The sequence below is a fragment of the Xyrauchen texanus genome, chromosome 12 (assembly GCF_025860055.1).
Source record: "Xyrauchen texanus isolate HMW12.3.18 chromosome 12, RBS_HiC_50CHRs, whole genome shotgun sequence".
Lineage (NCBI taxonomy): Eukaryota > Metazoa > Chordata > Actinopteri > Cypriniformes > Catostomidae > Xyrauchen > Xyrauchen texanus.
Window position 1 is genome coordinate 38,170,744 of NC_068287.1, and position 27,793 is coordinate 38,198,536.

Consider the following 27,793-nt stretch of genomic DNA (forward strand, 5'->3'; position numbering starts at 1 on the left):
GAAAAATAAAAAAAAATAAACTTTTTCTTATTTTTCTGATTTGACATTATAGCTCAGAATGTAAATAAGGTAGCGCAGAAAAACATGCTTTTGTTTTGTTCCCAAACATGTCACCTATAGCTTTGTGTTGATACGACAAAGAAATCAAAAGATAGAGCACAATTAAAATAATTTATCCTAACAAATAAAACCTCTCCAAACCTCTTCAAAATAGAGAACTAATTACACATCCAAATACACATGGATATTTGATCAGTTTGATGTTTTTACAGATTACAATAATATGTACAGTGCAAAATGTTTTAATAAATTATCAAAATGGAACATTTCTGATTTGTCTGCAAATTTCAAAGCACTTATTTAGTTTAGTTTTAACCACACAAATTTCAGCAAATTCAGTGTGTTCTTACATTCAAAAGATTCAAAATCATCTCAACCTTGTACCTTTTAAACACAATTATGTTTCGCTGAACACTGATCACTGGCAGTCAGGCAATCTGATTAGAGCTTGCAATTTTCACAATTGGTTTCCAAATTGTCTGTGAATGGACGGTGGGTGACTCGTGGGTACAAACCAGCATTAACCAATCATGCTGGTCTTAGCTGGTATTTTCTGCAGTGATCGGAGCCTAAGACTAGGTTGTGCATTTCAGAAAGTCTAGAGGTTTGTTGTTTTAGAGTTGTGTGTATATTTGTATTTGCATTGGTGCACGTGCACGCCTGTCAATGTGTTTGTGTGCTTGTGTGTGTGTGTGCATCAGAGGTAGGCATGTGAGTCAGGCTCTTTCCACATCTTTGCAGCTGCAGATCTCTAGTGGTTGCCAGGGTAACGCTGACTTCAGAGGCTGCATGGTGAGATATAGAGGACGAGAGTGAGAGCACGAAACTCACAGATAAAATACAGTCAGTATGACAGATGTACAGAGAGACAGATGCAAAGGGAACCGAGGTAAAAACCCACAAAAAAACAAATGGGATGCAAAGTCAGAAATGTTCGTTTTAAAGTAGCAGGCCGGGCTGCAATGCAGTAAGGCAGCCAGAGAGTCAGTGTGAAAGACAGGAATGGAATAACTGGAGGAGGAGTCAGCGGTGTTAATTACCACCTCTCATAGCCTCTAGTCCCTAAAAGGCATGTGTTAGCAACCAAACAGAAGACATGCGCCTTAATTATATACTTTTTATAATTTTATAAGACAGCATAAGTTACAATTTAGCCTTGTTTAATCACTTTTATGCAATCCTTTCTATGTTAATCAAAGAAATTAAGCAATTAAAACTAGGGTTGCTTGTTTTCACTCACAAGCTGCTTATTTTGGGCTTGTTTTGTCAGACCAAGTTGCTTGTTTCTCTTGCGACTCATGGCATATGAGGTGTTGTGTCAATGAGCTGGGTGTGAAGGGTACAAGTTTTTAAAGGAACTTTACTATTGGTCACCAGTGGACGTGTGTGTTAACTGCAATGCTTTTGGACCCCTTCCAGTCGAATGTAAGTATTATTTTCAAGGGAGTGACCATCCCTCTTCATTAGCATTTGACAAGCCTGTTGAGATTAAATTAGAGTGGGAGTGTATAATTCTTGATAACTTGTGCTGCAGTCGTAATTGTGCCATGTGTCAGTGCGTGGGTCTGTTTGCCTGCCTGAGGCATATTATGCTTAGCAGAGAGCGTCGAAAATGCGCCAACAGCCAAGTAAATTCCTGAATCACATGAATAATCACTGAGTGCATGCATTTAATGCATCCAGTGGTCCTTACTTTTTATGCATAAAAATGATCACATCAAGATAAAAAAAATCTTCAAGGAAATAAAACTAAAAGAATGTCAGTATGCACTTTGGCACCTTGTAAAAGCAGAAACTGTCAATGCGGCTTAACCGTGTAAAAGTTTGACATCCAAATGTTTATTTAGTGGTACATTTCTCTGATATTTAGTAAAGTTTAGCCTGGATATACTGTATAAATAATATAAGTAAGCAAGAAGATAAGGCATAGAATACATAAATATGACACATTTCCTCCTCTCATGCTTTTATTCTCTATTTTATCCCTTCATTCCCAGTGCTCTTTTATCCATCTTTCTCTGTCGACTCACTAGATTACAATATGATAGAGCTTAAAGTGTAGCAAATCTCCAGCCCAGATTGGCACAAAGCACATTGCTTTAAATGATAAGAGTGGGAGCCTAGCAAAATCCAACACCTACCCTGTTACCCACATAACCACATACACACACTAGGCATGAGCAAAACTACTTTTTTAAAATCTATGTGTCAGTGGGATGCCTAAATGACTATTCAACTAATCGGTCTTAAGGAAGCCCTGTATAATTAGGCTAGTTTTGGGTTAACCTGACCCCAATTGGATGTGTTTCTTGACATATTCAAAAATAGCTACACAAAGCGCAATGGAAAGGAACATAATGCAGGGGTCTTGAGACACGTTTTAAATAGTCAGAATATATTTTACATAAAATGCTGTTTTAAAAACACGACAATTGTAGTGTGGCATGATTTAAAAAAAACTTTGTGACGCAATAGTCAAAAACCTCAGTCTGAATGTATGTAGCTTAAAAGAATATTCCTGGTTCAATACAAGTAAGGCTCAGTCGACAGCATTTTTGGCATAATGTTGATTACCACAAAAAATTATTTCGAATTGTGCGTCCTTTTAAAAACAAATATGATGTTACAATGAAGTGAATGGGGCCAATTTTTGAAGAGTTGAAGATTATCATTTTATGAAATCACTTACAGTAATTCTTCTGTTTAAACCCATGTATTATTTGAACTGTAAAGTTGTTTAAATCATCATTTTTACAGTAATTTTAGGGTTTGTTGATATTACATCCTTATGAAACAAAATTGGCTTTACAACTTTACTCAGAAAATGTTATTAAGCGATTTTATCACACTAAAATAATGTTAACACGCATATTGTTTAATTTTTGTGGTTATACTTTTGAAACAATGTTCAACGTTTATGAATTATCCCCATTCACTTCCATTGTGAGTGCCACACAAAAGGGAGGGAAAGGCAAGTCTAAATAAATGTTTGTGGTAATCAACATTATGCAACGAATGCTATCGATTGAGCTTAACTTGTACTGAACCCGGAATATCCCTCTAAGTGGCAATGTTTTTCAATGGGGATGAATTTAAAAATAAACATTTACCAACAGGCTTTTACCATGCAAATTGTCTAACAGCTTGTGACAGTGCAGAGGGCGGGGCCGGGTCGTTATTCTACACACGCGGTCCCTTATCAGGCTAATTAAGCCTCCAAGAGGGATAAAGGCCGACTGTGGAAGGTGGTGCGATAGAGAGAGAGATCGTTTACGGGCAGCTGTCCGTCATGTGTGTATTTGTGTCTTTTGTTAAAGTTTTTCATTCAAATATTATTTATATTGTCAAGCCGGTTCTCGCCTCCTCCTTTCCATTGAACCCCTTTACACAGCTGTATGCTGTTAGCATGCTAATTAAAGCACCACTGCTAAAAATATAACAAATCAAGCATTGCAGTTAATCTGTGCTTTTAGAAATTCCACATTGGCAATCTATTGTAAGTCTAACTTCATGTGTAAGTCTAACTCCTTGTTCTTGATTTAACAACTTGTCAATTCAATCTACACTATGCAAGTGAACAATTGTACCATGTTGTATAATTTTGATGGATCTGTACTGCACCATTCGCTGCGCTCCCCACTCTGTCAACGGCTGCATGGATGGGTGTTGAGTTTGACCAGAACAGAACCATACCACCAATACCAAAAGATTGCTTCAATTGTCTACAAGTCAATAAAAGTATGCATTGGAGGGAAGTGGTCCTGAACTAAAAATAAATTACAGGAAATCTAGAAAAAATTGTCAACTTCACTAATCAATAGTCAGATGTTGTACAACTAGTTAACTAGTCGACCAGTTTGACCCATCTCTAACAGACACACACATAGTCATTTTTGAACAAAATGTTGCGCATGTATTGCCCACACCAGCACATGTGTCCATACCCTCGTAGTAAGAGAATTAAACTGAACAAGCAACAGATGCAAAAGTGAGTTTAGATGAACACCCATGACACATACAGAACACCCAACATTCTGGGAAATGAAAATCACTCCCTTTCTTTTCATCTTAAGGTCAAGAGAAGCTACTGCCAATTGAAAACACCACAGTCTTGACAGTGGGAGGGAATAAGGTGTGAGCAACTGAAGGCCGTCTGGAAGAATTTCCGTTTCGAATGAGTAAACGACCTTGATGGGCCTAAACTTTGGATTCAAATAATTTCTCTGTCATTGTTGTGCAATACAACAGAGAATAAAATAAGAAAATCTTAATTGGATGCCATATTTGTTATTTACACAAGAGTCACAGGTAAATTACGATGCTGTGAATAAAGAATTTGCTTTTAACTTTTTAAATAAGATAAAGGAGTGTGCTCAATAGGATATTAAAGGGGTCATGACATGAGAAACCAAATTTGCCTTGATCTTTTGGTATATAAGAGGTCTTTGTATCATTAAAACGTCCTGCAAGTTTAATATTTTAAGACGTCCTCCCCATTCTAAACGAATCATTTATTTAATCAAACTCAAAATACAGCTCGTTCTGGATTCATGGTTAGAAGTGACGTGTCGGTTAGAAGTGACGTAACAGCGTTTGCATATGACCGCCTCCAGCGCAAGACAACTACGCTCATTTCAGTATCGCCGTGCGCTTCACAAGTGTTCAGTCGATGGACAGCGAGCTCTGACAGAGACTACTTGTGCACAGGAAAATTACGATGCCACACAGATGTGCTGTTCCTGGCTGTGGTCAAACAAAACCTCTGAATAAGCTGCCGAAAGATCCAGACGTCAGGGAAAAATGGATGCAGTTTATTTTTTGCGGACGTTCCAGTCACGGCAGTGTTAACTTAAGCGTTTGTTCTGTACATTTTAAGGATGACTGTTTTGAGAACAAATCTCAATATGATGCTGGCTTTGCCAGAAAACTGTTGCTCAAAGATAAGTCCGTGCCGACTATTCTGGGAACAACGACGACGCAAACTGTAAGTAATCTATTTTAAACTTTAAACTACTTTTTAAAGCGCAATTTCATTCATTATGAATAATCACAGTGTTTTTACTTAGTTTACTTGCATATTGTTCTGGCTGGGGCGTCAATAATTGATACATAGGCACTGACGTTAGCCAATCATAACAGTGGGCGTTAACACTGAAGTCTTAAATGGAAAACGCCCCCAAAACAGACTGTTTGAATCAGAGGATGAGAAACAGGGTGGGAAAAGGTCATAAATCACTAGATTTTAAAAGTTTTTCTTAAAAAAAAATATATTAATACTATAATTGCACCTAAGGGAACATAATAATACAATAAAAAAAACCATGTCATGACCCCTTTAAATATGTTTGCTGTGGTATTGAAACTAGTATCGAGAATCGTGAAATGACTTCTGAAATTCCTTCTTTTCACAGGTTAAATTCAATTGGCATATGTCTCCTATTTAGGATTTCTCTACTGAGAAAACACCATAGTAATCTCTGTGTCTCCTCTAGAGTTTCAGAAGAGATCTCATCAATGTCTCAAACTGTGTATATGTAGATTGGCTAAAGGCACTAAAGTCTGCAATCAAAAGTCAAAGATTTCAATATGATCTCAAACATTACTCATCAAACTCTTCCAAGACAAAATGATCTGAGCAATGCCATCCACATTTATTTTATAACTCTATACTTTTACTCTATGTGAACAATTGTTGAAGGTGCTTCATAAAGAAAGCATCACTATTGGCTTAGTATTGCTCATACTTAGTTTTGATACTCTGGGCCAGCAAGAAATCACCAAGTAACCACCCACAACACTCTAGCATCTTGGAAGTGAGTTTTGCACTAGCAAGCAGCAATTTTAGGAGAAATATCTGAGACAATGTTGATAATTAAAAGAAAAGTAATTGAGAATTCCTTTCTGTCTCCTGAGATATTAAAGAGAAATACACATTTTCCTCTAAGAATATGTATATGTGTTAGTACGAGTGTCTAAATGTGTGTTTATTTGGATTGGGCTGGGACACCTTCAGGTTGGGGGTCACAGGGTTCACTCGCCGTCAATCTACATAAATGACAGTCGGTGAGGAGCGTTGAGAGCCCCAGCTGCACGGATGTGGTCAATGTAGATTGTAATCAGCTGAAGATCGGAGGTTAGGATTTCAGGAGAGCGGAATGGAGAGGACCAGGGTGGCGTTACATAAATTATGATAGACATTCCGTTGCCATGGAGGCCTTATCACATCTAAACCCCTCACTACTCACACATGCTCTCTTTCTCTCACACTAGCTCTCTTTTCTTTATCACTCCCTCAGTCATGTTGGTGCCTTTTGGCATGATGCGCCATGTGTGTGTATTTTTGTGTGTTTTGAGGCTCTCTGTTCATTCTTTGGTACTGTCAGTGCTTGTTCTTCATATCTGCGCTATCTCACCCCCTACACAAAATCCATCCGTTCTGGGAGGCATTTCACCCTTCAACTCCCATCTTTTCTTTGGATCGTAACACAAAACAAAATCATTCATATGCAAATCTGCTTCGGCAGACTGCCCAACTAAAAGTAAAAACACTAAAGCCACTGGAGGACCACAGCTTTTTCCAAACAACAAAATCTTTTAAATGAATGCTCAAATACTTGCACTGAAAACTTGCAGCCAGAAAGAAAGCAGGTGCAAATGGAAATACATTTGCTATGCATCTTACAAAGATCTGCACAAGCAAAACAAAAGCAAAAGTTGAAAGACAAGCCCACATCCCCCATACAAAAATATTTTAGATGGCGATATACGTAAAAAACATATATAATATGTATGTTCATGTGTGGTTTTTTACTTATATAAAAAGTCACATATTTGTAGTCTTGAACATACATTTCAACAAAAATAAAAATTTTCATATACTATATAATAATAATAATAATAATAATAATAATTCCTTCCATTTACATAAAGTGCTTTACATAGTATAGGGGGACTCTCCTCAACTACCACCAGTGTGCAGCATCCACCTGGATGTTGCGACGGCAGCCATAATACACCAGTACGTGGAAAGGAGAGAGTAGAGTGATACAGCCAATTAATTAATGGATGGGGATTATTAGGAGACCATGATTGAGAAGGGCCTATGCGGGAAATTTGGCCAGGACACCGGGGTTACACCCCTACTATTTACGAGAAGTCCCCTGGTATTTTTAATGACCACAGACAGTCAGGTCCTTGGTTTAACGTCTCATCCGAAAGATGACATGTTAGGTAGCACGTGTTAAATTGATATCCACATGAATGTCCGGGCCAAGGGATTCCCAGCAGATCACTGCCCAGAGCATCACACTCCCTCCACCAGCTTGCCATATCACTTCACCAGGTAAACACCAGACTTATTGGACCAGGAAACCACTGCTCCAAATTCCAGTTCCGACACACGTATGCCCATTGTATGCGCTTTCGCCAGTGGCCTGGGGTCATCATAGGCACTCTCCGATCTGCGGCAACACAGCCCCATACTCAGCAGTATGCGATGAACTGTGTGTTGTGACACATTCCTCCCGTAACCATCATTAACATTTTCTGAGACTTGTGCCATAGTAGACCTTCTGTCAGTTCAGACAAGACGGGAAAGCCTTTGTTGCCCTCGCGATTCGATGAGCCTTGGGTGCCCAACATCCTGTCACCGGTTTGTGGTTTGTCCCTCCTCAGACCACTGTCAGTAGGTACTCAACACTGCTGATCAAGAGCACCCAACAAGCCTTGATGTTTCAGAGATGCTCTGACCCAGTTGTCTAGCCATAACAATTTGGCCCTTGTCAAAGTCGCTCAGGTCTTTACTCCTGCCTAATTGTTTGCTTACCATCTAATCAACCCAGACCTTGACAAGTGGCTTTGTTAGATGTTAGATGTTTGTTAGAGATGTTCAACTTTATTCGCGTACGTTTTCTGTAAGGGTCAATATATGAATAAGAAATGACATTTCTTTAACATCTCAGTTGTTTCTCATATACAGCAATGAGATTAAACTGAGAGCAAATGGAGACTATTGCTTAACTTTTGTCTGCAATCAAAACTCCAAGATTTCTATATTAACTTTTTTCATCAAACAACAAATGAATACATGAAACATGAAACTAAAACATGAAATTATCTTGGCTATGCTATTCACATAAATTTTAGAGCTCTACACTATTACTATAGGAGAGAGTATCTTTATTTATCATTTTAAAATAAGGGATTTTAGGAGAAACATCTGAGACAAATTTGACACATAAATTAAATACAATTGAAGTCTCCTAAGCTATGAAAAGGCAACCTCTGAGTAAAGAATGACAACATGTGACTCCCCAAAATGCCTTATAGCCTTACAAAAACAGGAGCTTGCTGAATTTAGATGCACATCACCTTTTTAGGTCTAACCCAGTTTAAACTGGCCTCAGGAAAGACTGTTTCTAGAGCAGGACTCACAAAAAGCATTTCAAAGCCTGCACTTTGGCCAGGAGGTACACATGTTTTGGAACTTCTGTGACTGGTATTACATAAGAAAAGAATAAGAGACATGTAATTTTAATAAGTGCACATCAGTAAAAGACATGCCCACATTAAAGTATGACAGGACAAAAACATGCATACGTGAACTCTCACACGTGCGAACAAATCCAAACCCACAGCAGATTTAATGGATTCATTTTAATGGATTTACATTTGTTTGCCTAGCATGTACACAACCTTTGAACTTGGTCCTGAGATTTTGCAAATAACACTGCAGGCTGTGGGTGAATGCTGTTTTTACTCTGTGCACTTGGCAAATTTTCTTGCAGTTAAGAACCTAAGTATGTGCAGTTTTATCACAAAATCTTACTTTTCTTTAACAGTGTGCACAAGTATGTATAGAGCAGCTACTCTCCCGCTTACCTCTACCTATATACATCAGACTGTAGTACTCTGAAAATAAAAACAACATTTAAACACAACATGTAAACAGCATTCCCAATAGGGATGTTAAAACTACCGGTACTTCAGTACCAAGTTGATACCAAAATAAAAAAGATGTAACAATACCAGTGTTTCTGCAGTACCGGTAGTAATGCCTATTACTATACACATGACAGACGCAGTCTGACTTACACACAATGGCTTTCAAATTCTCACACACGCCTCAATCTGTGTGGCGGAGAACGAATCTCAGTTGCCTCCGTGTCTGAGACAATCAATCCACGCATCTTATCACATGGCTTGTTGAGTTACTGCGGAGACCTCGCGCGTGTGGAGGCTTCGCGCTATTACCCACTGCATCCACACACAACTCACCACATGCCCCACCGAGAGCGAGAACCACATTATAGCGACCACGAGGAGGTTATCCCAACGTGACTCTACCCACCCTAGCGACCAGGCAAACTGGTTGTTTAGGAAGCCTGACTGAGTCAATCAGCACACCTTGGATTCGAACTTGCGAGTCGAGGAGTCTTAGTGAGTGTCTTTACTTGCTGAGCTACCCAGGCCCCCAATCTAGTATGATTATTAAACTGTGAAAGGCTGCGATTGTATTCTGCATGTCCTTTATGCTTCAAAGTTAATATGTAAAGCCGCTCATCCATTGAAAACTCCACATTTTAAGCACTGTGCACTCTGTGCATGTTGTAGGAAATGAAAAAGCAGAGCACTCATTCACTGTGAAGCGCACTGCACATGCAGACTACATATTTATTTATTAAATCACAGCATTTGAGCTTTAATACCCACACTGGGCCATATAATCAAATGCATTTCAGGAGCTGTGAAGCTACCTTCAAAAACATACAGAAAATGAAAAGTCTTGATATCAAAATAAAAGCTTGATTCAACTAAAAGTGTGAAATTGAAGAAATTGTGACAGGAATATATTACAATTGTATAGTAACATTTTATATTCATTGTAGTAGTAATAATAAGAATAATAAACAATGGTTAATAAAAAATATTAGTAAATAATATTATTTAAGGAATATATCAAAAGCAAGACTGTAGTACTGAATAAAAGTTTTCTTTAATGTTCTAATTTATTCTGTGATGCTCTGAAAATGGAAAAGATGTAATCTGGGGAAATTGTTTTTACGGATTTCAGTAGGACTGAAGCAATGTTTACTAAATTGAGAAACACTTGAAGGTAACATGGATTTGATTTAATGTATTATTTACATTGATATATAACTTTTTATATAGGCTAAAGGGGTGTGTTCGAAAGCATATTATGCATTTTTGCTGTGGCATTGAAATTGGTATCGAGAATCATGACATTTTACTGGTATCTGTACCTACTACTGAAATTTTGGTTTCCTGTCAACCCTACATATTTAACTTCTGTAAATATTCTGTAAGAAATTATGAAGGCAGGATATAATATCACAGCCTAATAACTAGGCTGTGATATTATTGGTTAATATTACTTTTCCCCGCCCACATGGCCTTGGTTACATCAGCAGAAAAGAAAAGTAATTTCAGAGGCTGAGAAAGTTATAACATCTTGATAAAAGATTACTTTTTTTTTAATCTCTACAATAATGTGTAATGATGAACCATGAAAAATTATTATAAGTGTCAATGCGACACTTAGTGTCACATGTCAATGACTGACTCACTACGCATTTGGACAGAGTATCTTCAAACCAGCTTTCGATTATAAGCTGGACACATACAAACTTTCTAATGAAAAATGTGTCAAACTTTCTGCGTGCCAACCCTCTGAGATATTTGAGATGAATAAAGTTCCACACCTAGCCCAACATCACAGCAAGAGTGAACCAATACTTCAAAATAACATCTAACACACGTTTGATTAGGATGATGAGCAAATCATCAAAGCTCAAAGCTCCTCTATGTGTATTTCTAAACAGTTCTGTATCCAATCATCATTTCCCTCCACTAGAGTGAAAGAACTAAACAAATTAAAAGTAAATCAATTGGCTCGTCATATTTTCCAGGCTGGTAATAGACAGTTAAACTTCAATGCTCCATCGGAACTATAGTCAGAATTGATTTATATTACTCATCACTACACTCATCACATTCTGCATTGTTGTTTATTTTTTCAATCTAAAAGCATGAAAAGCTGTTCGGAGGGTCTGTTTCAGAAGGATCGTTTCAATGTGGAACTGCTTCTTGGTTTGAGTGATCACAGTGTGCTAATCACATCCTTTTCTCCAGCAGGCAGGGAGGCTGTTTTCAGGCTGTTATTAGGGCTGTCGGTCAAGCCACTGATCCAGGAGCTCAGTGCCAACTGCGTGTGTGCACATGTGTTTGAGAGTGCAAACTGCATTGTGAAAAAGAGCAACCTCTGCTGTCACTTCAAAGGGGTGTCACGTGGCGCATATAACAGGGGCAGACTGGCCGTCGGGAGCACCGGGCATTTTCCCGGTGGGCCACTGGGTAATTTGGGCCAGCCCATTTCTGCAGAAGAACTGGCCTGTACAACAGGAGATATAGGCGGCTGCCCTGGGCTCCAACATGTCAGCGCAAACCCAATTACAAATTAATATTCATAAAACCTTGTATGGTTATGTCAATACAACAACTTGTATTTTATATAACTGATATGACTTTTTTACATATCATAGAGCATTTCCATAAATGCGCATTTATTCCATACCTCGGGTGGAACTCATTATTTTACATACAAATCAAAATAATGGTGACAACCAAAGACAACATATGAAGTATAAGATGAGCTCTGAATAATCACAAAATGACAAATAACTGCAAATTACAACAAATACAATAACAACAGCATATATTAAATCTTCTAACAGTAAAGCTATGAGCAGTACATTGCCATTTGCATAATTTATTCATACAGTAAAGCATTAGTAAGAGCTGAAGTGCGTCTTGCTGAATAATGCTCATGCCTGATAAAAATGCAGAAAATATCTCAGGAAAAATATGACTTTGTGGCTATTTGTATATATATATTTTATATACTTTTTAAAACACTACAGATATAAACATGCAACAAACTCAAATAGAGTGAAAATACGAGCAATTAATCTGCAAAGATCTACACTCTAAGAGGTATGTTTATTTGTTTTACATATATTTGTTTATATATATATATATATATATATATATATATATATATATATATATATATATATATATACATATTCTGGCCAACTTTGTTTTCATTTGTTTTTTTTTTAAATAAACATTTACACATAGTGATATGAGTGATTGACATGATATTTTAAGCACTATCATCAGTGTCCTGCTGTGTGACACTTTTTTCATCTAAATATTTTAAACAACATTTTATGTTCTTGTATAGCTATACAGTATATACAGTACATATATATTATTATTATACTTGTTGTTTCTACAACGTCACATTAACTAAGACAATAGTTTATTTGCACTTCTAGAAAAATTCTAGAGATGCTGACTTGTCACATCACCTAAAATGTGCACTTTCCCTTGAACTTTCATGTACATTTTAACCTAACATCTGCATGTTGGGAAAAAAGAAAGTTCTCAGGCATGTTATTTGTGCTTTGAAGTGCTTATTTTAGTGCTTCCTCTAAAAAACAATCCACTCATCACATTTACAGTGGTTTTATATGTTTTAAAGTTATGAATATTGTTGCACTGTGGAGCCCGTTGTCATGACTAGCAGTCATTAGAATAATTTTTTTTTTTTCAACACAGAAATTTTAAATTGAGCCCAGAAAATCTATCTATGAGCTGGTGTGGTGTGTTGCAGGCCGAGTTTGTTGGGCCGCTCTGGGCCAGAAAGTCCAGGGCCACTTTTTAGTCTTAGTACACCCCTGGAATTTGGTATGATTCGATTCTGACTCACAATGACTGCAATGCTCCTTTTGTAATGGTTGTTTTTATGTTAGTGTATGTTTGGAGGGAACGAATAGAGCGGATTGCTTCTAAAATGCCATCTTATTACAGCTGACAAAGAATTACCTATGTACACAGCAACACAGAAACTGACAAATATGGCATATATGACAAAAAAACAAATTTACTTGGTATTTACGTGGATAATGTACTTACTAAAAATTTTACACCCCGTTTGCTCTGAATCTGAGCACAGTTAAGTGAAACCCAACTGTAACAGAACAGATCAGATCAGTATGAGGCCATTTGCACATTAAGGCAAAAAATACTCCATGCTATGCAAGTACGTGAACGCAAGTACTTCTAGCTATGCAAGATAAATTTAGCGTTTTGTTGCTTTCCAAAATGCATTGCAGTCCCAACGTTGCCACAAGGGGCACTCTATCACCCCCTTGAGTACTGATGTTTGTTATACAAGAACGCACAATAAGAATTTTCAACTTTAGCCAAACACTCGCATTTGTGTATGCGTACTTGCGTAAAGTAAGTTTCCGACCTAATTCGTTTTGGGTTGAAAAAGTATTGATTTTGCTACTTTTACACTTCTCATCCACACTGGAATGATGTTTTCCTCCAATGAAAACTGAGACTTTGGAAAACACTCTCTAGTACAGCATACTTTGGAAAATTATGATGTTAGGAACAGAGCTTGACATTAACGTTTTGGCTTACCGGCCACTGTGACTAGTGGTGTTCCAAAGTCATTAGCCACTCATCATTTTCATAAGTCAAATTCCCCTGCAACAAAAAAGGTAACTGGAGACTGTATGCATTTGTTTGGCCATTTTATTTAAACGAGTTAAGCAGGACACAGGCCTAATTATTTATTTGGCAGGTTGACGGCTGTTAATTTCAAGCTCTGGTTAGGAAACAAGTGGACGTGGCCTAAGAGACCTGATTTTGCTCCTAACACAAACTGACTAAATATGTGTCATTTGCACAGTAGTACAGCCTGGGAGTTTGAATTCTCTCCAGTAACACTTTTTTCTTTTCACTCATCTCTCGGTTCCCTCCTTCCATTTACATTTTCTCCCTACACCTCAGAGAGTGGCAGTTGCCATGTGAACAGGTTCTGAGTCAGACAGAGTCTGAGAGGAAATCGATGGAAATATATAAAACTATTGATTTTAAGTTGTTGATGTTAAGTATAGAAACAATATATTAAAATTGTATTGCAAAATATTCAAATAAAAACAAATTTATATGAATGTAGTAATTTATACCAATAGATTGCGTCATTCACAGTGTGTCGTTGAAGTGGGTAACCACTGCCAGCTTGTTTGTCATGGTTTATTTGGTGCAACTATAAGATTGGTGGATCTTTCTCTTTAGGATTCACAGGTAGTGTAGTTCCTTACCAGGTATTTTACTATTAAATGCAGGGTTTCTTTAATTAAGTTAAAATAATGCGGAGTTATGGCTTCAACAAAAGCATTTACCATCGATTAACAAACTCAGAGCTCACAGTAGGTCTGTCTTTTAATGGTTTATAAGCTACATTAAAAATCAATTCCCCTATGGAAATCATTCATGGGATTTATACTTCTGTTCTGAAACCAAACTGGTGCGATCTGTTTAGCCAAATTCTAAGACAGCATCCCCTGTATTCTGTATCTCAGAATGCATTACGACAATCTCTGTGAATAATCATCCCATATGGTGGTTGAGGCAATATATCCAAGTACAAATATACTTATATTTCATTTAATTCTGAAAAGTATAAATAATTATTTGTTTGTTTAAATCAGCCACTTTTGAGGTTCCATTTCAGTTACCTTAGAAGGTAGCTGTCTATGTAGGAAGTAATCGAAAATCCCACATACAGCATTACAGATACAACACAAATTTGCCGCCCCCTCCACATACACATACACTTTGCATCACTAACATACTTCAAACAAACCACATATTCACAATGCGAATGGTCTGAGCACAGAGCCGAGGGGGACCCCATTGCTTCTCTCTTGCCCAGGTGCACGAACGAGCGCAAAATGAGTGGGCACAACTCATTAAAGAGAGTGAGATATCTCGCTTTTCCTCCTGATGTTATGTAAAGCCTTGCAAAGGGAGGCCAGAGAGTGGGCAGCCATTCCACTCTAATCCCTCGCTCTTTACAAAAGCAAAAAAAAATAAAAAATGCCAGCATTCCTCCCACACAAACAGACTCTCTCCAATTGCACTTCTCTCCTTCTCTCCCTGCATGTATTTCTTTCTCTCTTTCTCCACACTTTATTGCTTGCCAAAGATTCTTTAAAACAGCCTGAGGACAATTTCGGCCCACTGGAAAGCAGCACATGGAGAGTGGGGTGGTCCTTACACAACCTGGTGTAAGTCTAGACTCTAGAGAGACCATTTACATCTATCTTTACCTTCATTAGCCTTTAGTGACCAGGTAAATCATGACTTAAGACTATCCTTAGACATTGCCATAGTTTGGTAGCTTAAAAAGCGATAGGTCATGCTGTGGTACTGATTTGAGGGTTAATATTTGGGTATGTGCTGTAACTACATTTGTCACCAATCACCATCCAGGTACTAAAGTACAGAAATAAGCTTGGTGAGGGACAAATGACTCAACTATGTGATGCATATTCTTCAAAAACAGCTTATAAGATACATGACTCATCATATATTGGCCAGAAATATCATGTATGATCCAGATAAGTGATTGACTAATATGGTGTACTTAAACATAAATTAAACATATATCTCACACAATATTTACTCACAAATATCTGAAAACAGATTAATTGAAATCCATTGAAAAGGCTGTTGGTATATTGTGCAATTACAACTTACGGTGCCAATATACTTCTAGCGAAATCAAAGAAAGAACATTTTGACATCATTTCAAACAAAATATGGACAAAATAAGGTGTTTTAAGTTTGATTCAATGGGTCAAATGAGCTTGCCTGCGCAAACTTTCAAGAAAACTTTGTGCCAGCTGATAAACACCTTCTTTCTGCCATTGGTCCTACCTACTTTGACGCCAGCATCTTTTTCTGGTTACTTTCTTCACTCGTTCTAGATCAGTCAACATAAACACACTGGAATGCAGAATTTCAACAAGCGTTAACCTTTTTCATGATCTTACCTGGTGCATATTATGACCATGTACAAAGCCTTTTAACAAGTCAGTCCATTTGACAGCCATCTTTGAAATGCTCTAGGGCAGGCTGGGCAGCTACTTTCCTATGTAAACATAGAAAGTGTACAAGTGTAGTTCCTATCTACTTAAATGGGGGGAAACCGAAAAACCCAAATGTTAGTCTCTAAAAGGTGATTGACTCTTTTACCTCTAAGACAGAACTTCCTTTTCTGCATCCATTGACCATTCCAATTTCTCCTATTCATTTTATTAGAAGTGGCCCGTCTATTCTAAATAGTCTCTGCCACATATAGCATTTTAGCGTTAGCATTAGTGCCATGAATACATGTAAACATAACAAATTACACATTATCTACTGCATTTATATTATTTTAAATCATCACTGAGTGGTTAAAACAGCTTTTTTATGACTAATCTCATGTGTATTCTATTTTTAGAATGAGAGTGTCGTAATAGATAACACAATTTAACGTCAAATTGGTTCATGTTTTACATGTAGACTTTTGAAATGTCAGTGAGTGTGTTTACACGCATGCCAATACGTTGAAAGTGACCTAAAATCAGATTCTTCAAAAAATCTGACAATGCAAGAAAACTGTATTTACATGAGGTTTGAAATAACTGGACAGAAATACAAAATAACAATTGGCCTGTCCTATATATAGAGTATATGTATATCATTCTTAGCAGACAGAGGACAATTTTATTTCAAAAATTGTTGAAATAAACAACATTGACTCATGGCCACTTTAAGTGAGGAAGGTATAAGCCACTCCTCTCACCTATGAGTTAAGCAAACATTTTCAAAATTCTTCAACTACCACCACTAACGAATCACACAGCAGTTAGACTGCTGTTGCCTTGCCCTCTGGAACTTTGTTCTGACATGCCAGCCTAGACAACTACTTTTGCCTCTGGCTTACAACTGGAAGGGCTAAAGGTAAACAAAGTTATGTAATGATCAACTTTGCTAATCTCGGTTCAATGGGTCCAATAAAATCACTCCATTGCACGCTACCAGTAATTACAATACATACATATCAGGTGTCTGTGCACATTCCAGAGAAAAAGATGTGTCAAGAGGGTGTGTTGTCTTAGAAATTATCTAACTAAAGTTCCTGTTGAATTCTATGGAATGATTTTCCGGACATTATTCAAAAGGAATTGCAAATTGTATTTGCAATTGCGTTTTCAATTTGTGGACGCATAAAATGTGACATAATCCAAACGCAATTGCAAATCGCGCATTACCGTTTGCATTTTCGTTTAAGCGAACGCACAGTGACTGCCAGATTTCAAATGGAAAAGCAAAGTCCGTTTGCAACTGTGTTTCCCATATCTTACGAGTTTTGGCCCTGTCATATTTAAATAGCAATTTCAATTACCACGTCTGCTTTTTCACTTTCTCAGCGTCGCGTATGTAGCCAGCCAAAACTCAAGTGGAATACTAATTTCCTTAGTATTTCCATTGATGCCTTACACGGAAACCTGTCAATCAGGGTCAAGGGTGGGATTATGCTATGGGGCGTGTTTGTCTTGGGAAGTGACGTCACTCACAGTCGACTGTCAAGAGTCATTATATAAACAAGCATTAAAAGTAATGGACCAGAAATCAGTAAGATGGCATCACTGCATCATTCTAAGGAAGCATAATATCTTGAGTTTTGACAGTTTTGTAAATTTTTCTTTTTAAAACTAATTTTTAAGTGTGTGAACAACGTTGCACCAGAAATATTCTGTCAACTAGTACATAAACAAAAGAGCGGAATAAGAACTAGAGGCACAATAAGTGGAAACTATAGCCGCAAAACGTAGAACAACATTTGGTCAGACATCATTTTCAGTAAGAGGCATACATTTGTGGAATGCATCTGAAATTAAAACACTGACAGACTTCAAGGTTTTTAAAACACATTTAAAGCAATGGCTGAAACTGAAACAACTTTGTGAACACTGACTGTACAGGACATAACACAATGCATACAAACATAATGTTGCATATGTGAGCACGCACAGACATATGCACACTTTTGTGTTCTTGTATTGTTAAATGTGTCTAAACTTTGATTTATAGTGACTTCCACATCTACTTAAGCCCATATCTTATTTCATATATGGGATGTATTTGTTGTATGTATTTTATTAATTATAAATCTTAAACTCAATACTCTGTAATTTTTGTTTTAAATTTATAAGCCTAACCAGGGACAGGGGTTGCAAATTAGTCATGGCTAGAAACATGTATGCGTGGCATCTACTTTGTAGGCCTATTCTTTATAAAGCAATGTTCTATGCATTTGTCCCTGTCAAATAAACATTAAAATAAATACAAAATAAATAAAGAGGTGATGCCCTGAACAGACGCCGGTTTATTTGATCTTGACAGTCGACTGTGAGTGACGTCTCTTCCCAAGAAAAACAACCCCATTGCATAATCCCACCCTTGACCCTGATTGACAGGTTTCGTAAGGCATCAATGGAAATACTAAGGGAATTAGTATTCCACTTGAGTTTTGGCTGGCTACATACGCGACGCTGAGAAAGTGAAAAATCAGACGTGGTAATTGAAATTGCTATTTAAATATGACAGGGCCAAAACTCATAAGATATGGGAAACACAGTTGCAAACGGACTTTGCTTTTCCATTTGAAATCTGGCAGTCACTGTGCGTTCGCTTAAACGAAAATTCAAACGGTAATGCGCGATTTGCAATTGAGTTTGGATTATGTCACATTTTATGCGTCCACAAATTGAAAACGCAATTGCAAATACAATTTGCAATTCCTTTTGAATAATGTCATTCCATAGAATTCTGTATTTCACAGGAAACAAAGTGTTAGGATAAAGGAAATAAAAGTATTAAAAGTATGTAGAATTTGGAAAAATAATATTTTTGAGTATTAGTCATACATAGCATTATTAAATATCCTTAAAGCGATAGTCACCCCAAAAAAATGTAATTGTCATAATTCACACCCTTATTGTTCCAAGACTGTGTGGCTTTCCTTATTACTTGGAACATTATGGGGATTTTCCACTGTGGATAGTACCTGGTACCTGGTACTTATTTAGTACCACCTCGGTCGATGATCCAAGCGAAATGTAAGTATTGGCTCATTGCTATAAGATAGATGGCAAGTTATCTTATCCTAGTGCGTCATCTTTGAGCTAACACAGTGATGTCCTCGTCTGCGCTTTGGTGTATGATTCCCCAAAATCTCCTGTTTTTTTTTGTCAAAATATTTATTTTGTCTTGCTGCCATCAGCCTCTTTTGAAACAAAGTTTGTCGTCTTGCTGTGAAAAACTGCCACATGCCGAGAATCAAGAACACCATTCATTCATTGCTCCTTTGTTGTGTCTCATTTAAGACGATGTCACGGCAGTAGAGGTGGCGCAACTATGACGATCAGCCCCACGTTAAGGCTGCACTAAACTGCAGTGGAAAAGCAAGCTCAGAAAAGTAAAGCGAGCAGAGTCGAGTCGAGTCGAACCGTAACGTGCAGTTGAAAAGTGCCATTAGATGTTAGGGACTGACTCACAAACTGACTCACCTCAGTCACCATTCACTTGTGCTATTTGTTTCCAAAAATGAAAGTGAATGGTCATATTCTGTAAAACCTCCTTTTGCGTTCCAAGAAAGTAGTCAATCAGGTTTGTAATAACATGAGGGTGAGTGAATGTTTTTGGACTCAGACTATCAAAAATTTTCAAAATAAATCATCCATCTACAAAATGCATCTGTCTACAGTCATTAATTTTACCAACAGCTGGGGTATGTGGTTTAATGCTGATGAACTGACTGTGCAGTACATAGCGTCTTATTTCAGTGCATTACCTCTTGACCCTGGATCAGTGGACTTCCCACAATTCATAATCCAGCATCATCGCACAGACAACAAAACTAGATGAATCAAATTGCAAGTCCATTGTTGGCTAATCCAGGATTATTGGCACTTTTTCAAATGTTTCCAAATGTCTATAATGGCAAATTGTAGCAAAAATGTCAGACTTATCTAGTTGAGGCAGGGCATGACATCCCCTTTCCAAAAAAAAAAAAGCTAAACAGGTTGGGTACGGGCCTGAATGCCTCAATGCGAGACATGAAGTTTAAATCTCTCTGATGTGTGCTATATATTGAGCAGTAGTTCAAGATAAATTGCTTAAATTTATCTCCAAAATAGAAAGACAAAGGTATTTATTTCAAAATGAGCTGTCAAGAACACAAAATGAGAGATAGTTTAGTTCAGGACATCATTTTAAAGGTTAGCAGTAGCTCAAATAGAATCTGTTTGCTAAAAACTGTTTTTTAAAAGATTGTTTAAAAAAAAAAGCTGAGTTTGGTCCTGTGAACCACATGAACTATTGATGTAGTGATTCAATTTACACTGTTGATCAATGAGAGCCAGTTTAGATGTAAAATTCTATAGATGTATCAGATATCTGGCTAAAGATGTCAAAATCCACAAGCCCCACAAACAAAAGGACAGAAAAATCACTAATGCAATATCTGTCACGGTTCGTGCACCACGTGAACCAAGGAAAAAATGCAGATAATGGGATTTTATTAATCAAATAAAAGTGAAAACAAAAAAGGAAATGGAAAAACAAAACCTCCACAAGTGGAGAAACAACACAGTCCAGGGCAACTAAATAAAGATGGGTTGGGCCGGAGCAAAACGAAAACAAAACAGGAGACACTACTGACGAGACAGACTGGATCAGGAAACAAGACGAACTGGCATAGAACAGCGCACACAAGGAACTAAAATAGGGAAAGAAATCAAACAGGTTAACAGATGACAGGTGAAACAAATGAACTAATAAAAGGCAAACAAGGAGGCGGGGTGTGACGCGAGACTGAGAGACATGCGGCAATACAGAAACAAAACAAAGCTGTGTGCTCTCACAAGATACAAACACCCGAATGACATGAGCGCATATTGCCAGAAACAACAGCAATGTGCACTCATGTCAAGCGCCAGAAAAGACAGGACATTTGTGCGAGGGCTCGGCCACAGATAAACAGGCAACTAAGACCGAGGTAGCCGAACCCCAGCACAACATGACAACGGATGGCAACCCGGATGCACAGCCCAACATGAGCACAACACGAAGCACGGCCGAGGCTGCGAGAGACAAACACAAAACAATTGACACGTGTGCATGCCGCAAGATAACATAAGAGCAATGCACACGTGCCAATAACCAACAAGACAAGATAATGCATGACAACGCCAAAAGGGCAAGCCAAGCATTCTCACATAGACTAGACAAGACACAAAACAAGGATGTCAGAGCTCAGTCACAGAAACAACAAAACACAATCTATATAAGTGGCTGAACCCTGTCCAGTAGGTGGCAATATGCATGAATAATGTAAATCGGCAAAAACAAAGAAGAAAGTGGAAGTAAAATGGAGATTTATAGTAAAAAAGGATGTAAATATTGATCTGTTTCTCACCCACACCTATCATATTGCTTCTGAAACCACCAGTCTTATTGATTAATTTTACACTGCCTTAATATACTTTTTGGACCTTCAAAGTTCTGGCCACCATTCACCTGTACAGTATGGACCTACAGAGCTGAGATAGTCTTCTAAAAATCTTTACTTGTGTTCAGTAGAAGAAAGAAAGTCAATACACATCTGGGATGACATGAGCGTGAGTAAATGATGAAAGAATTTACATTTTTGGGTGAACTATCCCTTTAAGTATACAGCTGGTAATCTCACACATGTCGCCAGTTGTTTCAGAAGAAATTTCAACAATGTCACAAAATGTGCTCAAATTTGCAAAGATACCTGCAATCAAAAGTCAGAGATTTAAAAAAATAAATAAAAAAAAACTCCTTTGGTTCCTTTGGGAAAGCTTGTTACCAAACACATCGGTCTTTTTACCTTTTACTCTTTATAAAGCATGCAATTGAGCTTGGCGTGTATATAAACCATTCCTCACCATTCTTTCTTTTTCACACAGGTAGAAAAGTCCAATGAAAAGAAAAATCATCATTTAACTCGTCTAACAAAAAATAACAGTTTTTCATACATCCTAATAACACAATGGACAAAAGCAAGTGGCCTGTCTGCCCATTGATTTAACATAAAGCATAATTCTCTCTTTATGGACTGGCATACTGTTGAAATCCCTGCAGTTTCCATGGTTACTTCACAAAAACACTCCAATGCACATGTGCAGCGAGAGCTGCGGCACTATGACTGCAAAGCTTCACTACCAATGAATGTGTATGAGAGCCATTCTTTATGAAATAAAAGTCCTGGAACATATTGGAATAGGTAACATGTATGCACTTGTTGCAGATGTTTTGTAGACACATGCAACACCATATTCCCATCAAAAACTCCCACAATTTATCATTTCTCTGTTCAAGTCCTTTGTCTGAGGCTAAAATAGAAATCCCCATATCTGGCATAAGGGCTGAAAGTGTTTACCTCAACCACTACCTAAGTGATTAGCGCTGTATGCATGTCTAAGTCAGGTATAGATGGTAACAACTTGTTGGTTCATGACACATTCATAACACCAATTTGAGGACAAAGCACCTTGGTAACACTTAATACCAATATACCCAAAGAAATATTCCAGCAGCAGCTCCACCCATATTTCAAGACATTTTCCAGCAAGTTCCTCATTCAGTGATAGAACCTGTTATTAATAGTTATGTAAGTACTATTAAATGAAATCCCTATCTGTGACCTTATAAATGTTGCCACTGCCAGTGTTCAATGAAGCTCAGCGTTTATGGCTGTAGCTTAGTTTTGATGGCCTTTCAAGACCTGAATACAGTGGTCTGCTCTCATGACATATCCCTGAGGAAAAAGAGGCCATCAAATACAAGTAAACCTTCAAAAACCTTTTTGCCAAAAATAATATATAGGCCTACTTGCTCTATACATATGCTTTACTGATGTAAAGATCTCTATGACACAATTATGTCTGTGTTACGACTGAGGTGTTGCATGCACAGTCAGTGCAGGCTTGTTGAGCAAATTGGGCCACGATGGACTTTGATGTGGGGATCAAATAAACTAGCTTTCATCTTGCACTGCAGCTGTTTAAATTAGCAAAACAACAGTATCTTTCCATTTCTCAAAACCAATTTTGCTACAGGGGCCATTCACACAGGACGCGTTCTTGCATTTAGAACCAGGAAGATTGACCGCAATGGAATGAATCAGATCGCAGGGGTCTTAAGACAAGTTTTTAAAAGTTTTGGGGGATGCTAAGACTGAATTTGTTCTTGTGCTAAAAAGCTTGACGCACTGGGCACCGCTATGATGATTCTGATTGCCACTAGAAACTACCTAAACAAGTGATCCAGATGGAGAACAACAACCATTTTAAGTGTCCATTGGAGTAAAAATGTGTTCAGGCTCAACTTGTGCAGCTTAAATTTAATGATACCAACGTAACTAACAGTGACCCACTACTTCAAGTCTACACACTCCCTATACTTTGACAGATGAGACACTGTCAAAAGACGATCATCGTGACACTGTATCGGCACTATGGAGCAACGAGTTTTTTGTAATTGGGAATTTATACAAATGTAATACGCTAAACATCACACTATCTGCTAAAACATATGCAGATGCGAGTGAAAACACAGGAGACCTAGGAGGGAAATGAAAACAGCCTTTCGTTATGATTCGTGGAAAACTCCTGCATTCAGAAAAAAAAGTGGATAAAATAACTTGAATTCTGTACTTTCCTTCTGAATCTCTCACCAAATGTCATCTAGTGTAGCACTAGCAATACTTTTTCAACATTCGTATTGAATTCTACTCTATTGATATTCGTTTCTTGTTGGGAGTCATGCAAACCAATGGACGTGATATGATAAAAATGTAATGGCCTTTATGTAGACTCAAAGAGTTTGTAAAAGTGCATTACCCTTCAGAATTGGTCTCTATGTTTCTAAGCTCCAGGTGATTGCAAAAGTTTTTGTGTTTTTCATTTCATTTTATTCCCCAAAAGAAAAGCATAGTTTGTTAAAGTTACCTTAATTAAAACCATTCTTGTTAATGTTTATGAATAAAACTAAATGTAATTTTTACATAGGTGTCATACTTGTTACTTTTAACATATATTTTAATTTATGAGTAATCAATTACTTGTTTTTTGTGGGTTAGAGTACTTGACTAAAAAATTGCCCAACGAAAATGCCCATCCCTATAATAGCTACAAGACGTAAACAATATGTGTTAGCATGATTTTAATGAGACGCTTATTAAACGCTTACTACTTTTTCTGAGAAGTTATCTCCAATTATACAACTTTGTTGCCATAACGACCCTAAAACCGACAGTAAAAAAAACTATTTAATGGATGACTTTTATTGTAAATGCCTTAGCCTACTGTAACCTCACATTTTTGATTTTGTTAAAGATAAGGAGGGACGAGTCAAAATACGTTTTGAAGTAATTAACATTAGCTATGCCACAGATGCTGTCCATTGAGCTCAACTTGTATTGAACCCGGAATATTCCTGTCACTTCTAAAACGCAAGACCCCAAAACAGTACTAAAGATGACTAAATATGTTCCTTTGACGGGTAGGCCTTCATGGTGATCATAGACAGAAATACAATAAACGCGTCTTGTTATTACATGCCTCTATTACATGCGTAACACCCGCGTTATTATCCAACCCTCGAGCATCTTGGAGAAGCTAGTGTAAAGGATCATTTATTGTTACCAACACAGCCGTGCACCATAAACGTCCATCGCAACACACAGGAACTGTTACAATATTAACAAACGTTAATTGTGCTCTTGAAACATCAACCATTTAATGCGGGTCTTTAATTTAACTCTCCTGAGCTTCAATAAGATCTTTCAGACGCAGCACTTATTAGAATAAATACTCTGAGAGAGAGAGAGAGAGAGAGAGAGAGAGAGAGAGAGAGAGAGAGAGCTGACCTGGCGGGAAAATGGAACTCACCTGTACAGTTGCCGTACCGCTTTCCCGCCACACTGTCCAGCAGCGCCAGCGCTAGATTATCTGGAGTGTCTGCGGGCAGCGGCGTCCAATTCGTGTCCAGACTCGCCTCTGAGCTCTGCTCGTCGCTGGACAGCGACGGGCTTCTAATGTCTGCAGTGGCGGAGGGCCAGCATGGCGCTTCTTCTGTCTCCGGACTGAAAACCTCCCTGGCCGGACCGCTCTCGGGAGACGTCTCCCTGAAGAACGGCACCACACGGGACAGGCTGGCCCGCCGCCTCGATGCCCCGGTGCCGGTGGCCTTGTCCCCGAAACCACCGGCCCGCGTGAGTGCGTTGGTCTGCTTCTTCAAGAACTTTTCAAGAGGCTTCATTCCAGCCGGCATTTTGATGACCGAAATCGCAAGAAGGTCCTGTGTGTTGATCGTAATTAATACTCAATAGGCTAATTAACACTGATGAAGACGGATTAGACGTGAGCGTCTACATCATAGCTGATAATAGCGACAATGTATAAAATAATTGATGATATTCTCCCTTCTGGACAGAGGTGTCAAGAATAAAAGACGGCCATTAGAACAGATTCAATGTTTCAAAATACAAGTGGATGCTGCTCGAGTCCCCTACGACGATAGGAAAAAAGATCCAAACGTATCCCAGGGAAACCCGTCTTCCACTGCAGTCCTTCAGGTCGTATATCAGAGAAGAAGGCTAAATGTGTATTAGGCTTACCATTGCCACTGTCACGAAGCCTTGATTGTGGAGTCAGTTAGAACAATAATCAGATACAAAAGATAACGATAGAATTAGCGGGTTTTAAAACGAGCTGTTTTTAATGCATATATAAATCAGTCTCTGTCAAGATGCTGGACCATGCAGATGAATCGTCTATGGCAGCAGTTCTAAAGGAAAAAGGCTTCTGTCGGAGACTCAATCCTTATGATTCCGTGTAGGTAGATCCCTGATCGGTTCAATGCTCGAATCCTTATTTATTTCTCTCTTTATGTATGGTTCCGTGTTTTCTGCGCTTCGAGTCCGCTCAAATATTGCGCTCCGTCGCACTCACATACAGTATACACACCCATCGTGGGTGTGTGTGTTAGTGGGTCTCTCTCTCTCTCTCTCTCTCTCTCTACCCGCCTTCTCTGCAGCTGAGCGCGTGTGTTATTGGTGGTGTCAAGAGATATTGCTCAATTGCTTTGAATAGCAGCAATTGCAGTCACAAGCTCATGGGCAAATCGTGCACTTCGAAATGTGAAATATATAGCCTACCATGTTCAGAGTTTCCATAAATAGCTATACTTAAATGTCCGTAAATTAAATTTAATTCGTAAATTGTATTAAAGGGATAGTTCACCCAAAAATTCTCTCATCATTTACTCACGCTCATGCCATCCCAGATGTGTGTGACTTTTTTTTCTTCTGCTGAAAACAAACAGATATTTTGTAAAGAATACCTCAGCACTGAAGGTCCATACAATAAAAATAGGTAGTAAAAAAGGAATTCAATATTTATCTGGGTATCACCCACAGCTATTATATCGCTTCTGAAGACATTGATTAATCCACTGGAGTCTATATTACTTTAATGCTGCCTTTATGTGATTTTTAGAGCTTGAAAGGTCTGATCACCATTCACTTGCATTGTATGGACCAACAGAGCTCTCTCAAATCACTGTTTGTGTTCAGCAGAAGAAAAAAAAAGACATAAATATCTTGGATGACATGAGGGTGAGTAAATGATGAGAGCATTGTCATTTTTGGGTGAATCCCTTTAAATTTCTTTTTTATAACAGTGGTGTCTTATACCACTAAAGTACATTTTTTTTAATTCATTTTGAACTTTTATGACACAAATAACATATATACAATGTTTATGGACACCGGTTAGGCCTATAGGAAACATGGCACAGTGCCACATATAGGCTACACATACACAAAACTTACAAGGAAAAGAAGACAAATAATCTCAGAATTCAAATAATAATATTTTACTTGCATTTAAACGTATCAGCAATAACAATTACTGTATTTAAACTATGTTTACCAATGGTACATTTTACATAAAGGATGACAAAGTATATAGCCTATATTGTTTTGGAAAAGCATTTGCTTAGCTTAGCGGGGAAAAAACAGTATGCAAAAGACAAATAAATAAAACTGGCTAAAAGTAGTGCAAAGTAGAATTAAGGAAGTAACAAACAACTATTTCAGCTTTTAATGAGACTGACTATTAAATTAAAAATACATTTAAAATGCAATTCACACAAACCATTTACTTGAATACACCTCTTCTATGATGAGCATATATTCATATTTTTAAGTCACATTGATTTTTGTTCTGGGGCTGAAAGTAAAAAATGTCATGTGGTGTCCAGAGTTAGTAAAAAAAAAGCTGCAATTCCATGAAAAAAGAAATGTTTGCATGACTAGTGCGGAATAATATTTTATTGTTATTTCTTTAAAAATCAAGCAGTGATACAACTGTCTTTTAAAATATGATTCATATTTAAAAACGCTTGTGTTCACCAAATCAATGTCGTGGTGTAACCAACATGTAGTGTAGGTAGTTATTTTGTTGTTTATGTTGACCACAAAAACCATAAAACAGAGCTGAGTTTTTAGACCCTCAAGACTAAGCGTTTTTTTACAAATCAACCACTAGTTAATATGAGCAAATTAACTGATTGAACGTAGCTAAATTCTTTAAGAAAGAACCTGAGACTTGTGAAATAAGACCACTGTGGTGTATCGATTACAGTTGGCATGTGTGTTGTTCCCCATAAGGGTCTACAGTTGACCAGCTGTATGCCAGTGTTT

At 37.7% G+C, this 27,793-nt stretch overlaps 1 protein-coding gene across 1 annotated transcript in view; it reads right to left on the minus strand.

The window, feature by feature from the left end:
• Positions 1-26,072, minus strand: part of LOC127653003 (rap guanine nucleotide exchange factor-like 1) — a 55,734-nt gene extending 29,662 nt beyond the window's left edge. Inside the window, exon 1 of the mRNA XM_052139476.1 lies at positions 24,978-26,072. Coding sequence (XP_051995436.1) covers positions 24,978-25,359 — 382 coding nt within the window. The 5' untranslated portion in view covers positions 25,360-26,072. The remainder of the gene's footprint in view (positions 1-24,977) is intronic.
• Between the last annotated feature and the right edge of the window lie 1,721 nt (positions 26,073-27,793).